The sequence below is a fragment of the Bombyx mori genome, chromosome 9, assembly GCF_030269925.1.
Source record: "Bombyx mori chromosome 9, ASM3026992v2".
NCBI lineage: Eukaryota > Metazoa > Arthropoda > Insecta > Lepidoptera > Bombycidae > Bombyx > Bombyx mori.
In genome coordinates, this window is record NC_085115.1 from 5,438,727 (window position 1) to 5,454,059 (window position 15,333).

Genomic DNA, 15,333 nt, shown 5'->3' on the forward strand with positions numbered 1-15,333 from the left:
CAGTGACAACCCTAACAAGCCATCCCTATTTTGTCTTTTGGCGTTCCAATTTTGTGTTTTCTCGTCCCTAATTTTTCCAGTCTCGTTCCAAATTACCCTACATACGTCCCAATTTTCCCCAAAAAGAAAGGAAAAAATATACATTTTTTATTTTGTCGAAATATTGTATTTAAAATAAGAATATTGCAACTTACCGTTTGTTGTGGTATTTCCAGGTGTATTAAAAACTTATATAAACTGTGATCTTATTGAAAAAACAACGATAATATTACTTTTTTTAAAAGTTCTTTAAGCTGTTTCAAAACGCTCTTTTCAACCACTATTTTCAATTTAATTTGACGAATTTTTGGGACCAACTTAACTCATATTTAGTACTTCCATAGTTAACTTGGGTTTTCTTCTATACATTGATAAATATTAACATAAACAAAATTAGGTAGATTCCGTGCTACAGGTACTTTGAGAATCTTTCGCAGGTTTGTCCCAATTTACCCCAGAATCCCAATTTACCCCATGTCATGGTATTTAGAGCAACTTTTAGCTTTATGAGAATATTAGACGATTAGACATTGAGAAACTCTGTTTTGAATTCTCTTTAGACATAACTTGGCTCCAATACTTTTTTCTTCGTTAGCGTTTCGTAAGCCTGTGTAACTATTTTCATTTCTTACAGAATGTTTATTATTAAAAATCAGCATGCCTCGAAGATCGAAAATGAAATGCTATTTCGGATGCCTTGATAACGGTGAGTTTACACTATTTTCCCGGTATATTATTTGCTAACAGAATTATTATTCATAATATAATTAAATGAATTAGCACCAACTAATGGTCCTTCCTATTTCTGCTGCTTAGCTATCATATATGTTAAGTTTTGATCAAAACAGTCGGTATTAAGTCTCGTACTATCACACACACACCTCAGATAATAAAATTGTCTCGAGTGGGTGGAAGTATTTATGTTTTGCAACTCAGCGTATTATATGCTTATTGTCAAGTGGGCCCGAACTAGTTTTTTGGAATGATCAATCAGTCATGCTTTCCTGTTTAAATAAAATACAGCACAATTGATCTCACATCCAAAGTTAGATGATGGCATTCACGTTTTGTTTCCTGGTGTTTGATAACTAAGTTACACCAAGTGGCCTGTGACCACGTTCATCCTTCTACCCAATATAAAATAATGTTTTTATTTTTGTAGACAAAGGTTTGATAATGACAAAATTTTATGGAAAAATTATAAGGAGCACTAAAATGTCTGAAACATGAAAAGATTGATGCACTATATTTGAACCAGAACGTGTTATGTAATATATTAATTTGTAAGTAAGATTACATTAACACTAAATTTTTCATGGTCGTATTTTTTCAATATTTGTTACATACTTAAGATACTTTGTTTCTCCGTTTCAGAAGAGAAACTGATTCAGCAAGGAACGTGAACTCTCAAGGGATCTTAATTTTTTTTAAATATGTTTATAATTGATAAATTAATAATTGAAATAGTTCATAAGAACTAAATTGATGCCAATTTTGTTTTAAAATAGGTTGTTTAGTTCTTATAGTTATAGTATTACGTTTGAATAGTTGTAATTAGTAAGTTAATAATATATGAAAATACTGATATAAATTTTTGTAAATAACCTTTTGTAAATTCTACGAGAAGATGATTTTAATTAATGATCAAAAGTCAACGGTCTTTAAAAGCATTATTTGCAATTATTTAGATTAACTGTGGAATATATTTGCTAAGTTGTGTTTTCTGTATGAGCAGATATAAATGAAAATGCCCAAACATGATTATGTTTCTTACATTTTCATTATGTGAAATCAACATGCTTGTGACTGAGTATATTAATAATTTATTAAAACTTAAGTGATAGACAGCAACCCCTATGGCACTGCTGAAGTTTATAAGCACTGGTGACCACTTATCATGGGCCGGGTTGCGTGCTCGTCTGCTGTTGAGTGCAATAAAAATTTTCGAAACCCTTTCTATTATTTAGAATAGTAATATTAGTGTACATTTAATTTGGATTAAAAGATAAATTTACATTTTATGTTTGCATGTGTATGTTTATAATTCATTTGCATGTAACGAACACCAGTTTCTTTTGTAACAAAATGTAAACTAATGGTTTGTAATGAATGTAATTAACTTTAAGATGATTTTCTTTCAATCTGCTGTTTGTTTCATCTAGTATTACCAAAGCTAAAGCATCAGAAACGTCAGAATAGAAATAATTTAGATAGGGAATAAAAGTATAACTAATGTAATCATGTCTAAGATTGCTATAAGCGTCATTAAGTACAAACTATCAATATTTAAGAGTACTTTAAATCATCATTACATTTTTTAAACATTTTTTGTTTTTCAAATCATGTAATAAAACGTTTGTGCAGAACAAAATGTCACATGTTATGAACATGATTGTGGGTTAATCGTTTCTTAAATTTCTAAATGTTTATAAGAATGCTAAGAATAATTTAGTATTCACTTTAGTGTGTGTATTATCTCTACAATGCTAGTATAAATGACAATTATTGTATGACGAAGCATAGGTAGTGTTTATAGATGTAATATTTTCATACAAGGTCATGATCTGTCAGGATCAACTTTAAGCAAGAACTGCTATAGTTAAGAAACAAATTTATTAAATTTAATTCAAATTGTCTACTATGTTTGTAATGGAAAGCTGACATGTTTATATTTCGCACAAATGACTTAAGTGACATTGAATGATTTGATTATCTAGACTTAATTAACTTTTAGATAACTTTCGATTTAATGTTATTAAGTACTCTAGTAGGATTAATCTAGAGGAGTTATTGTTATTCGAAATTTTATACAATTGTACGTTCATACTATCTTTTAACAGTAAATTGTTTTTTAATATAGGGAAATTAAATAGCTTACAGAGAATTACAGCTTTTTATTTAAAAAAACTGTTTTCTCTCTGTATGAAAAGGTCTTATCGATTAGAATGCTGAACACAATCAAACGTTCTTTAATATTTCATAAGTACTACCGGGAATTTCAGCGATTCTAAACGATAAGATTTTTTCATAAAGAGAGTTAATTATAAAAAATATTAAAATTACTAAAAAAGCCACCTGGTGGGGGGTAGGGAGACTAATAATCGACAGCAGCGACGCCTGCTGTCCCGGGCTCTAACTAAAGCAAAAATAAAAATGAGAGTTGCGCATCTATCTCAAATATATTAAGTGTATAATCTATGGTACCCAAGTACCTACCGACTGTTACCGATACTTTATATTTTTATCAGTTCTTCAGTTTATTCTGGTGTTCTTCAAGGAAAAAACCTACCATTTGATAGTGATTTGTACTACTCCGTTGCAGGGCATATCCTGAGCCACTCGTGTCTATTATGAATGAAAATTTCATGATTTAATTCAATTTGTGATTATAATTTGTCTCAAATAGAAGAACCTGGATAGTATTGAAGATTTACATAGACTGCTGTACTTACCACCTCACTCCAACATGAGTGCGAAAAAATTTCTCCTTTGGTAAAAAAAAACAGTGATTTGAGACCAAACCTTCAAAATGGTATTTGAGTCTATTGTGGTTGATGTCCTGAACAGATTCCTCGGTGATTATGTAGAGAATTTGAACAGATCACAGTTAAAATTCGGAATATGGGGCGGTACGTTTTCTCAGTGATGTCATTACACTTTATGTATGGTTGGTATGACATTATTACAATCATGTCTTATGTTTTGCAGGGGATGTTGTTTTGGAGAATCTGGTACTAAAACAGAATGCTTTGGAGGAGCTGAACATTCCTGTGCAAACAGTTTATGGACATTTGGGTGAGACAAATTCAATATTTTGACTATGATTATTACTTTATTTTGACTATTGCTTTGAAATATTTAATTTACTTTGATAAAAGAAAACTGAAAATTAAATCATGATATTAGGAAATTGTCATTTAAGTAACTTAATTCATACAAAAAAATATCTATTAAAAAATGTAATCACACTTGGTTTAAGAAAGTACCTAACTCTAAAGTAAAAACATGCTAAATGAGTCGTCTATTATCAAAGGTGGCAATCTGTGCATTTGGACAAAAAAAAATTATTGATATGTCAATACAGATTGATTTGAATATAATCGTCTCCTTCAAAGAATACGGTTCAAAACCTGCATTAAATAAAGGTTAATAGTTAACCTGTTATTTATCTAAGATGTCGTTCCGAAGAGTTTTGTGACTGCCAATGGAATACAAAGTCAATAATTCGTTTTTCTGATTTACTAATCATTGTCCAAAAGTCAGATTGCCGGCTTTGATAATAGTCGACTCAAATTTCTATGTTTGTAGTCTAGTAAATAATTAAACTAAGTTACTATTTAATTTACATGAAATATCCTGTACTTGGTAAGGATTCCTGAATAAGCAAAGGGAATCGTTTTCACATGATAGGAAACAAGTTTCATTTGCTAAGTATTAATACGTTTTGTATTAGTTGTTTTCCTAAGTTAAATTTTTAATTCAATACTTAACTGAATTCCTGCTGTAAAATCATTTTGTGGGACTCGGAATGATCTAGTCCATAATAACATATTTTAAAATGGTGATCTATCTGTTGATAAACACTGTTTATGTACCTAATTGCTCTATATCAAGAACACCCTTTTTTTTATTTTTTTTTTTATTGCTTAGATGGTTGGACGAGCTCACAGCCCACCTGGTGTTAAGTGGTTACTGGAGCCCATAGACATCTACAACGTTAATGCGCCACCCACCTTGAGATATAAGTTCTAAGGTCTCAGTATAGTTACAACGGCTACCCCACCCTTCAAACCGAAACGCATTACTGCTTCATGGCAGAAATAGGCAGGGCGGTGGTACCTACCCGTGCGGACTCACAATAGGTCCTACCACCAGTGAAAACACCTATATAAATAATACCAATATGTTTTTGATTATGGTTTCTAATGCTAATTCTTATTTTAAGACATTATATATTTGTCTAGATTTTAGTTTATCAGTTCTTAAACCAGGTAAAACGTGAATAAAGATTTAAAAAAAAAAAATAATAACATAAAAAATATATTGGTGTATTGAAACATATATTTTACTTCTGCTTGGTATTGTGTGGCCTAAAACTGAGAACATTTAGGGTCATATATTCAATAAAAACAGTGAAACATAACAACTAGTATAAATGAATTTAGTCTACATGAGCTTTCTTGAAATCTCATTTTAGTAGCTTTACTGGGTGAGCTTACAATAAACTTAAAACTTATGGCTACCCAATAGCTCATGTAAACCACAAGGATAATCAGCATTATCCTTGGGGTTTACATTAGATTAATATCACATTTACATTAGATATTGGGTGAAAATAACAACTACATTGGATAAATGGTCATTCTCTATGGTAAACTGGAATACACAATTATTTAATGAGAGAAATATGAAAAAGGGAGGTGCTGACTTGTTTTGGGCTCATGTTATTAGTACTCTTGTTAATTATGCATCAAGTACTTTATAATGGTCTGTTCACGGTATTATGAGAGGAACATATTATTGGAACTAGTGAATGAGCTCTCGGCCCGCTCATGTTAAGTGGTTACTAGAGCACCTATACCTAAATCTTAACATGGAAACTGACACCTATTGACCTGGGGTCATGAGGTTAGATAGTGATTAGCTTCTGAGTGCTAATATTGCTTGAAGTCTACAGTGAGTTGAGATTGATCTTGTTGATTGATGATTGTTGCATCAGTTCTCAGAGTAGGGGAACCGATAATGCTTGAGATGTATGACCATGCAGACTGATAATCCGGTCGTGGATTGTGCTTGTCTGTAGTAATGTGAATGCATGCACAGGATCACGGGTTTGCATTGACATTGCTTTGGTTACGATGCTAGCTTTCTGTCGCAAGTTCTCTAATATATAAACATTGAAATAACTACGAGTGAAGTATAATTTCATAGTAGTTTTAAAGTTGACAATTATCACTTTATTCAATACCTAATAGCTGGTAGCATATGAGGCTATTCCAACTACACGCGGTTTTGTAGTTGAGCGTACCAAAATAACTTGCTATTTTTTTATTTATTTTTATTGCTTAGATGGGTGGACGAGCTCACAGCCCACCTGGTGTTAAGTGGTTACTGGAGCCCATAGACATCTACAACGTAAATGCGCCACCCACCTTGAGATATAAGTTCTAAGGTCTCAGTATAGTTACAACGGCTACCCCACCCTTCGAACCGAAACGCATTACTGCTTCACGGCGGAAATAGGCGGGGTGGTGGTACCTACCCGTGCGGACTAGCAATTTGGCAAGAGCAGTCCTTCATTAAATTTACCTGCAGATCGGAATCGCGACCCACTGAAAACAATTAACGAGAAACTCAGTGGGTTGTGTCTATGGGCTAGGTTTCAAATTGAACTCTCGATGAGTTGAACGCGAATGGTGATCAATTATTGAAACATTGTTTTATCAGATACTTTTTAACTGTTTGTTTTATTATTTTAAAATTAGGAACTCTAATATTTGTTACGTAAATAATGTTACCATTTTACGAACTTCAACGCGAAGATCGTTGCTGGCATGATTAGTTGATGAATAATTAATTATGCAAATATTGCTATGTTTCCTAATAAAATTTCGAAGCTTAAAAACCTTATTTTAAATTTTTATCTGATGTTATTCTGTTAGGAGATATAAGATTATTTTAATTTACCACTCTGTTGGCTTATTCGTGGATTTGTTTTTTGTAAAACTTCTGGAAGCTGTCACTTTAATTTTACAAATTGCAATGAGCGAGGACACTTGTACCTCACGATGCGATTTAACAGATCACCCAACACAATCTATCAATCTCTTTTGATAGACCCATAATTATTAAATGAAAAAAAAGATAAAATATATAAAACAATGAAATGGTATTATTTATATCTTTAAGAAACAGTCGTGTAATCCGTGTAATAGGCGTGAAGCATCAAAATTCATATTTCGACCCAATTAAGCAAAGTTATCACGCTACTTAGCATGCGATACAGACAGTGTAGTACTTTTGTAATTGTTATAGAGGAGTTATATACTAAGTGACATCATGCCCTCAAATTAACCGACGGCCTGATTGCCTGACTCATAATATTTGAAGGCCGTTACCTTGACCTTCACTTATTTTTATATACCGGCGATAATTTATGCAACAATAGTCCAAAAGCTCTATTTATAAATATTCCTTATTTTAAGTTACAAAAATAATTATATTACTCTAGTTGTTTACCAAATAATATATTCCAGATATTTTCTTGTTGATCAACAAATACACGGCTTAGTAAAATACATGGTCGATTATGTTCGGTAATACATTCAAATCATCATTATAGTCTTTCATCAATGAACAGTAAATGAGATTTTTAATCAAATGCATTTTCTTAATCACACGCTTTTGGCCTATAACTATAAATGAAATCCATAACTTGACAGCCGTTTTTGTTTTCAATTTGTTAACGTCAATTACTCGTATAATTCATTATTTTTCTGTCTACTATCACTACTGTCATACCCAGAAATAAAACAAGTCGATAACCTTTAACAAGAAGCTTAAAAATTCTACCAATAATAGGAATGGTTTAGATGCAAACTTAGGTTGTTAGAGTTTCAAAACTCATGCTTCGAGAGCAGTAATTAGGCAGCAGCTTGACTGTGCCCATGATATTGCTGATGTTAATTTGTTTGACGATTAATACATAATTATCGTCAAGCTGGTCAATACTGCAAATAAAAAAAATGGTCAGTAGGAATAAGATTTGACGTGCGGGGTTGTTGTCGTTTAGTTAATTAATCTAATTTAGATTAGTAAGATTTATAATTTTATTTAGGGTGTGAGATTACGGGAAGAAACAATTCCAAATTTGGTGGATTTGGTTGTGTGTGTTACCCAGAGAACTGGGAAACTCGGAACACTGTTTACTGATAGTGTCATCGACCCGATATTTTCATTAGTTGCTATCCCTACTGTGCTAAATAAAGCGTTCTGAGTGTCGACAGTGTTCTTGAGCAATGAAAATGTGTTTCTTGCGTCGGTTATTCAATGCTGCCATTGAGGGGCTTTTTCTTCCCGGGTTTATTTCGTCGAAAGTTTCCTATCACAATTGATTTTTTGTAGAGTTTTTAAAAAATCACATATTCGACACATGTATTTTTAGGTGGCTGTTATTTTCATTTATATCTTGACTTGAGCATCGTTTATGTAAATTAATTTCGAAGCACGGCTGAAATAATCATTTTGATATCTAAAACGCTATCGGGCGATAAAAAATTGCACAGTGCTATTATTATTATTATTTAAAACACTGTATTTTTATTATTTAAAATATTACGCAAGCAGGTCAGTCCATCATACCACTAGATCTACAGACATCACAAAATGATTTTATCTAGGGTCTTAACTTTTATTAGCAATAAAGTTTAAATTTGTCTGAAACAACTATTTCACTTACGTTTTAGGATTTACGAGGTAAATCTATTGTATATTACGAGACTAATTGTATTAGTGATACCGTGTGAAAATTATTACGAATTCGTTGTTATATAAGAATAATAAAAGAAATATTAAATTATATGAATGTCTGTCTTTGTAGCTGTAACTACATATTGTTATTTGAATACAGCGAGCAAGGACGAGCCTCTCCCGAGGCCGAAATGGCAATGAACTTAATGGAACGTTAACGTTAATGGAAAATAATATTTATTTGCTTACCTAAAAACAAGAAAATTTCATGTATCCTAAACTACTAACGTTAGAGAGAAGGAATATTAATACTGGCTGACCGACATTCCTTTATTACATTTAACGAATATTCCTATAAGACCGCGCGCCTCTTTCTGCTCTCTTATTTTTGCCGCGAAGATGTCATTCGATATGTTCTGAATTGTAGAACTGCCCTTAAATCATTAAGACTTTAACTTAACTATGTACAGTGTTATATCATAAACTAGAATCCTACTTTTTTCAAATTGTTTTTGCGTTTCACTAATAAACAAGACGCGTCAATTTTATAACGCGTATGAAATCATGTTCGTTCATCATTATGTTATTATGTTCCATGGGCCAAATAAACTTATCGTGTAACGATTACGTCATTCTATGTAATGTTTTGACTGGATCGCTATATCTATATTATTATGTAGTGCATACTTCGAAGCCTTTTTTAGTATGGAATTTTAACGTTCGGCACATCGATATGTTATCAACAGCGTGACGATATGAGCAATCTCCCAATTTTTGACCAAAAAAATGTGCGCTTAGAAAACGGCATATCTTGAAATTCAAATATTTAGTTTATGCCTTTTTTAATTTTTAAAAATCTTGATATGAAAAGCTTGATCAAAATAACGACACGTCAAGTTGTAACGTATGTAAATCTTATTTAAGAGTTTTCTTACTTTATAGTATGATTGTAGAATCTGTTGGAAACATCTGACTATGAATAGGTACATGCCGCAGATATCGTAATTGTGGAAAACCTGATACTGCTATCTCTCCTGAATCCGTAATAAGATTTGTATTTGTTACGATGAATTAACTTGAACCGACTCATAGTAGACTATTTTATTAAACAGGTAAACTTGTCCTCAAAATACCGTGGAAGAATCTGTATGGTGCATCAGTGGAAGCTACTATTGAACGACTTTTTTTGATTGTCAATCCATCTGCTGAAGTAAAGTATGATGCTGATAAAGAAGAGAAAATGGCTCTGTCAGCAAAGCAAGCAGAGCTTAGGAGAGTCGAAGAGGCAAAGAAGAAAGAGGCAGAAAAAGGTAACATTCAATAATGTAATTGAATGCATGTTCTATATAACTTGTATTATAATTAATGTAATAATTAAGCGTAATATTATTATACGAAATTGCTTTTGCTATTGAAAATTGATATAATATGATATATAAAGTTGTTGATTCATAAAGAGGTACCTTTTTTTTTTAACTCCGGGGAATCCATTTACGGTTTTTTTTCTAAATTATCATGTTAGCATCACTTCCGGTTTGAGCCCCGAGAGCTCACCTACATGCTAGGGTGAAGCTGAAATAGCCTCTCAAGGCTATCACAATAGGTAGGAAAAAAACAGCCAATTTTATTATATCAGAGCGATATCGACTCTCATACTGTAATGCACGACATACTTGTATGGGTGAAATATTTTCAAATACATTTTATATTGCGATTTTGCATGTTATCCGATGTTGCTATAATTATTTTATTGTCATCATGCGTTTTGTTGGGTGAGTGGGGAATTTACCGAGTGATACAGTTTTTACTGTGTATATAAATTTCCTATCTCATTTTACATAAAGCTTCCTGTAACATTAATAGTTAGTGTGTAATACTAACCGATATAACGGTTAAATCATAAATGAATTAAACCAAAACCAATTGGACTAAAATTGATGTTGAAAATATTTGATAGTAACGTAAAAACTTAAAACGTAGCAAACGATTATTGAAATGAAAAAAAAAATATCGCAGTATTTTAAAAATACTTACTCAAACAGTGTTTATGGAGATCGATAACAAACAAACACAATTTTTGTTTTGTATGCTTTGCTTATCATTTATTGCTAGTACCTATTATACTGTGGTGATTAAGCTAGTAGGTTTAACATCATCACAAATAAACATCCCAAAACACATAGGATAATATATTTTTATTTCGCTTTGTTTTTTGGGAAAACTAATAGTTTAGGTAGAGATAGGTAAAAAAAAAACCAATAAATTTCGACCATTAATACAACACATGAGTAGATAGTTAACAAAAATAACAACTTAATGACAATTTGTGATATAAAAAGGTAATAAAATAAAACAATAAAAAAACCTACTTCCACTACAAATCATAACACACACGATGACAAAAAACCATAATTACTTTTCTATACTTTACAATGCAGGCGATAAAATGTATAACGGACATTAATATGAAATGTTATATTTATTTAAAACTATAATCAGAAATAAACCATGTAGTGTTTATCTAATTATAAACGTTCTAATAATATTTGGAATGAAGTTATCATCTGTACGTGGGTGTTTGAAGGGCGGGACTACAATCTTATATCCCAAGGTGACTTAATACCAGGTGGGTCGTTGGATCGTCTAATAAGATAGTCGAAAAAACTTCGTCGCTGTTTACAAGGTTGAATTAATTTAATTAATCTAAACGAATACAGGTTTATTATCGTATTTAACATGCTCGTATTGGTTAATAATGCTTCTTTCAGATCAAAATAAACTCGACGAGACCTTCGTCGAGAAATTGGTAACGCAAATTATTAAAAATGTTCAATTGAAGATTACCGACATTCACATTAGATACGAAGATAGCATAACCAATCCGAAGACGCCATTTTCTTTCGGTATCACCCTCCACAATCTGTCCGTCCATACCACCGATGAGAACTGGAAAAAGGCTGTTATACAAGAAGCCGTAACAAAAATCTTTAAGGTAAGAATAACAAGATGAAATCCGTACGCAGTTACGAAATTTGGAGGTTCGATAAGGACAAACCATTTGGATTGTAAGTCTCAGATACATGCCAGGTTCGGAGTTTTATTTTTTATTGATGAAGGCAGAGTGAACAGGGCTACTATCTTACTTAGTTATGCCACGAATTATTCTACAATATTCAAATGCGTTTAAGACCTTAATTCAATGTTTTAAGATGTGGAGGCATTCATGGGCTCGTAAATAATCTATTAGTTTTTTTACCGATTTGTTAATCAGTCTAGTTTTCTTTATCTTAATGAAATCAACAGCCGTTCCATAATTACTATCTACCTAATCAAAATTTCAAACCCCGTAATCCTACGTAACCTATTGAACACGCAAGTTTGCCGCGCGAAATATAAATGAAGTTACAACAGTGCTTGGTATCGTGTAGGTAAACCTATTGAGAAATTAATCGACAGCGTTTGACAGTTTGCAGGCTACTTGCATTTTTTTATAGAGAATATAATGATTAGAGTACCTACAAATGACACTTGTTTTTTTTTCACGTCCCTAGATTTTAGATTTAGAAGGTCTGGCGATATACTGGAATCCAAAAACCGATTTATATTCCAAATGCGGCCCCCAAGAAATCAAATCAAAGTTGGAACAAGAAATCGCTACGAAATCATCAAAACCCAGCTTCTATAATTATGGTGAGTTACTATAAAGTGTTTATACCGATTAAACGAGCGTGTACGCCAAGCCTCAGTTTGCGAACTATGGAGAACAGCTGTCAAGGTTTTAATAAACAAGGATTCCACATGACCACGACTGCTCTTTTTTATTATTATTATTAAATTCATTTATTTCAGATAATAATCTATATTATGCTCTGCCAACAGTAACCGACTATGATGGTGATACCGAACACCGTAGCAATTAATATGTTTAAAATAAATAAATAAAACATTTATGTTTAAAGCTCTCGGACCAATAAATGCGACCGCGAAACTCAAACTCAATCCAAAGCCTGAAGGTGACACCCCTAAGTTTAGCATCCCCAAAGTGATTTTGGATCTTCACATGGAACAATTGTCTGTAAATTTGAACAAAGCACAGTACCAAGATATGATGCTGCTGGCTGACTCGATGGACAGAATGAGCAAAGGAGCCCCTTACAGGTGTGGTAATTAGTGTTAATTGATTTCCCAATACGTTTTGTGAACTTTACTAATTGTTGCTATGCCTAAACTGGGTCAGTTCACTTAATATGTTCCGTAATTATTGTGTTCTGGTATGTATTATACATTATGGTAACATTACTATATAACTAGTCAGATCATAAGTATTGTCACACAGTAAAAACTTTTCTTTTAGAATGCTGGCCACAAAAAAGTTTATTGAATTCGAATTTCGAATTGTTCATAAAAAAAAAATGTATACTTTTAGAATTACTCATTTTTAAATATGGAGTTGACGCTTAAAGAAGACCGTGTTGCAGTTATTGCGTTGCATCGTTGCGGTTACGTGCCAATTCAAATTTTTAACCTACTGAAAAATTTGAATATAACCAAAAGATTCGTTTATCGTACCATCAAACGATACAATGAAGAGTCTAGTGTAGATGACAGGTCAAGAAGTGGTCGCCCTCGGTTCTGTTAGGACTCCAGCAGTGATAAGAGCTGTGAAGGCGCGAATTCAAAGAAATCCCAAACGTAAGCAGAAACTGTCGGCCCTTCAGATGGGGTTAAGCAGAACCACAGTGAAAAGGGTGTTAAATGAAGACTTAGGGCTTCGGGCATATCGAAGAAAAACAGGACATCGTTTGGATGCTCGTCTAATGGACCTGAGACTGAAGAGATGCCGCGCTTTGTTGAAGCGGTACGCGGGAAAAAAATATCGGGAAATTCTTTTTTCGGATGAAAAAATTTTTACCGTAGAAGAGAGCTACAACAAACAAAATGATAAGGAGTACGCACACAGTAGTGAAGAAGCGAGCAACCGTATTCCGCGTGTCCAACGAGGTCATTTTCCATCCTCGCTCATGGTGTGGTTGGGAATTTCTTATTGGGGCTTAACAGAGGTACATTTTTGTGAGAAAGGTGTAAAAACGAATGCAGTTGTTTATCAAAATACAGTCCTGACGAACCTTGTGGAACCTGTTTCTCATACCATGTTCAATAACAGGCACCGGGTATTCCAACAAGATTCGGCGCCAGCTCATAGAGCGAAGAGCACACAAGACTGGCTGGCGGCGCGTGAAATCGACTTCATCCGGCACGAAGACTGGCCCTCCTCCAGTCCAGATTTGAATCCGTTAGATTACAAGATATGGCAACACTTGGAGGAAAAGGCGTGCTCAAAGCCTCATCCCAATTTGGAGTCACTCAAGACATCCTTGATTAAGGCAGCCGCCGATATTGACATGGACCTCGTTCGTGCTGCGATAGACGACTGGCCGCGCAGATTGAAGGCCTGTATTCAATACGCGGAGGTCATTTTGAATAAACTTTAGTGTCATAAGAATCTATGTTTTGTTAAATTCATTTTGGTATATAAATGGTTACATAATGAATAATTCAATTATTTTACATTAAACATGTGACAGAATTTATGACCTGACTAGGTATGTATGTATATACTCTTAAAAATGTAATCATTTATTATCTGTTGGAAATAAGATTGCTGTTTTGAAATTATAACATTAAAAAAGGTTTGAAGTCGTCGTGGTCTAAAGGATAAGACGTTCGGTGCATTCGTGTTGAGCGATGCACCGGTGTTCGAATTCCAGGCGAGTACCAATTTTTCTAATGAAATACGTACTTAACAAATGTTCACGATTGACTTCCACGGTGAATGAATAACATCGTGTAATAAAAATCAAACCCGCAAAATTATAATTTGCGTAATTACTGGTGATTGGACCTCTTGTGAGTCCGCACAGGTAGGTACCACCACCCCGCCTATTTCTGCCGTGAAGCAGTAATGCGTATCGGTTTTAAGGGTGGGGCAGCCGTTATAACTATACTGAGACCTTAGAACTTATATCTCAAGGTGGGTGGCACATTTACGTTGTAGATGTCTATGGGCTCCAGTAACCACTTAACACCAGGTGGGCTGTGAGCTCGTCCACCCATCTAAGCAATAAAAAAAAACGTTCATGATTCACAACTTTTCAAATAATAATTAGTTCTAATCCTTGTTATAAATAGCTCTGCGACCATTATCAGATTGAAATCTATTTTAAAAATTGATGTAAATTTTAGATCTAGTCCGTTGTTGTTACCATCTAATTCAACATACTATGAAAAAAAGCGGCTTTTTGAAATGATGGTGTAGCTTTATTATGTAAATTTTTAGGGTTATATTAATGAGCTAAATGAGTTTTATAACATAATATTGACGCCAAGTTAATAAACTACTCCAGTACCTATTGACACAACTTATTCAATCCATTATTTGATTAAAGTGTTTGATTTTGCACTTCAACTAGAACATTGAAATTCAAGGTTAAGGTTTTTAGTACTTACGTTTACCCAACTGAGTTTCTTGCCGGATCTATTCAATGGCTCGCGATTCCGACCTGATGGTAGATTCAGCAACGTATTGCCCTCGCTAAGGCTAGTGTTAGCAAAATCTCTTAGACTGAGCCTGTCGTCAAGTGAAACCTGAATGGTCTCTCTAGGCTACTGGTAATTAGGTAGCTTCCAAAAAACGTATTAGTCTTGCCTTGCGAAAAGTGGTCACCGATGCCCATAAACACAAAGACATATGCCAAGACCAAATTTCAGACATGAGGTAAATGAATTCAATTGTAAAAAGCGTTGATTTAAAACGAATGGCATGAC

The 15,333-nt window shown here is 33.4% G+C and overlaps 1 protein-coding gene and 1 long non-coding RNA gene across 4 annotated transcripts in view; both read left to right on the forward strand.

Moving 5' to 3' along the window:
- The first annotated feature begins 495 nt into the window (after positions 1 to 495).
- Positions 496 to 2,923, forward strand: LOC134199344 (uncharacterized). Its single transcript, XR_009973798.1, has 3 exons — positions 496 to 745; positions 1,202 to 1,322; positions 1,414 to 2,923. It is a non-coding gene; the product is annotated as an uncharacterized LOC134199344 (long non-coding RNA).
- Positions 2,924 to 15,333, forward strand: part of LOC101737991 (intermembrane lipid transfer protein Vps13) — a 68,362-nt gene continuing 55,952 nt past the window's right edge. For all 3 annotated transcript variants that reach the window (XM_038012753.2, XM_038012755.2, XM_038012756.2), the window contains exons 1-6: positions 2,924 to 3,668; positions 3,748 to 3,834; positions 9,621 to 9,818; positions 11,277 to 11,500; positions 12,060 to 12,198; positions 12,468 to 12,666. In XM_038012753.2, the coding sequence (XP_037868681.1) occupies positions 3,569 to 3,668; positions 3,748 to 3,834; positions 9,621 to 9,818; positions 11,277 to 11,500; positions 12,060 to 12,198; positions 12,468 to 12,666 (947 nt within the window). In that variant the 5' untranslated portion in view covers positions 2,924 to 3,568. The remainder of the gene's footprint in view (positions 3,669 to 3,747; positions 3,835 to 9,620; positions 9,819 to 11,276; positions 11,501 to 12,059; positions 12,199 to 12,467; positions 12,667 to 15,333) is intronic.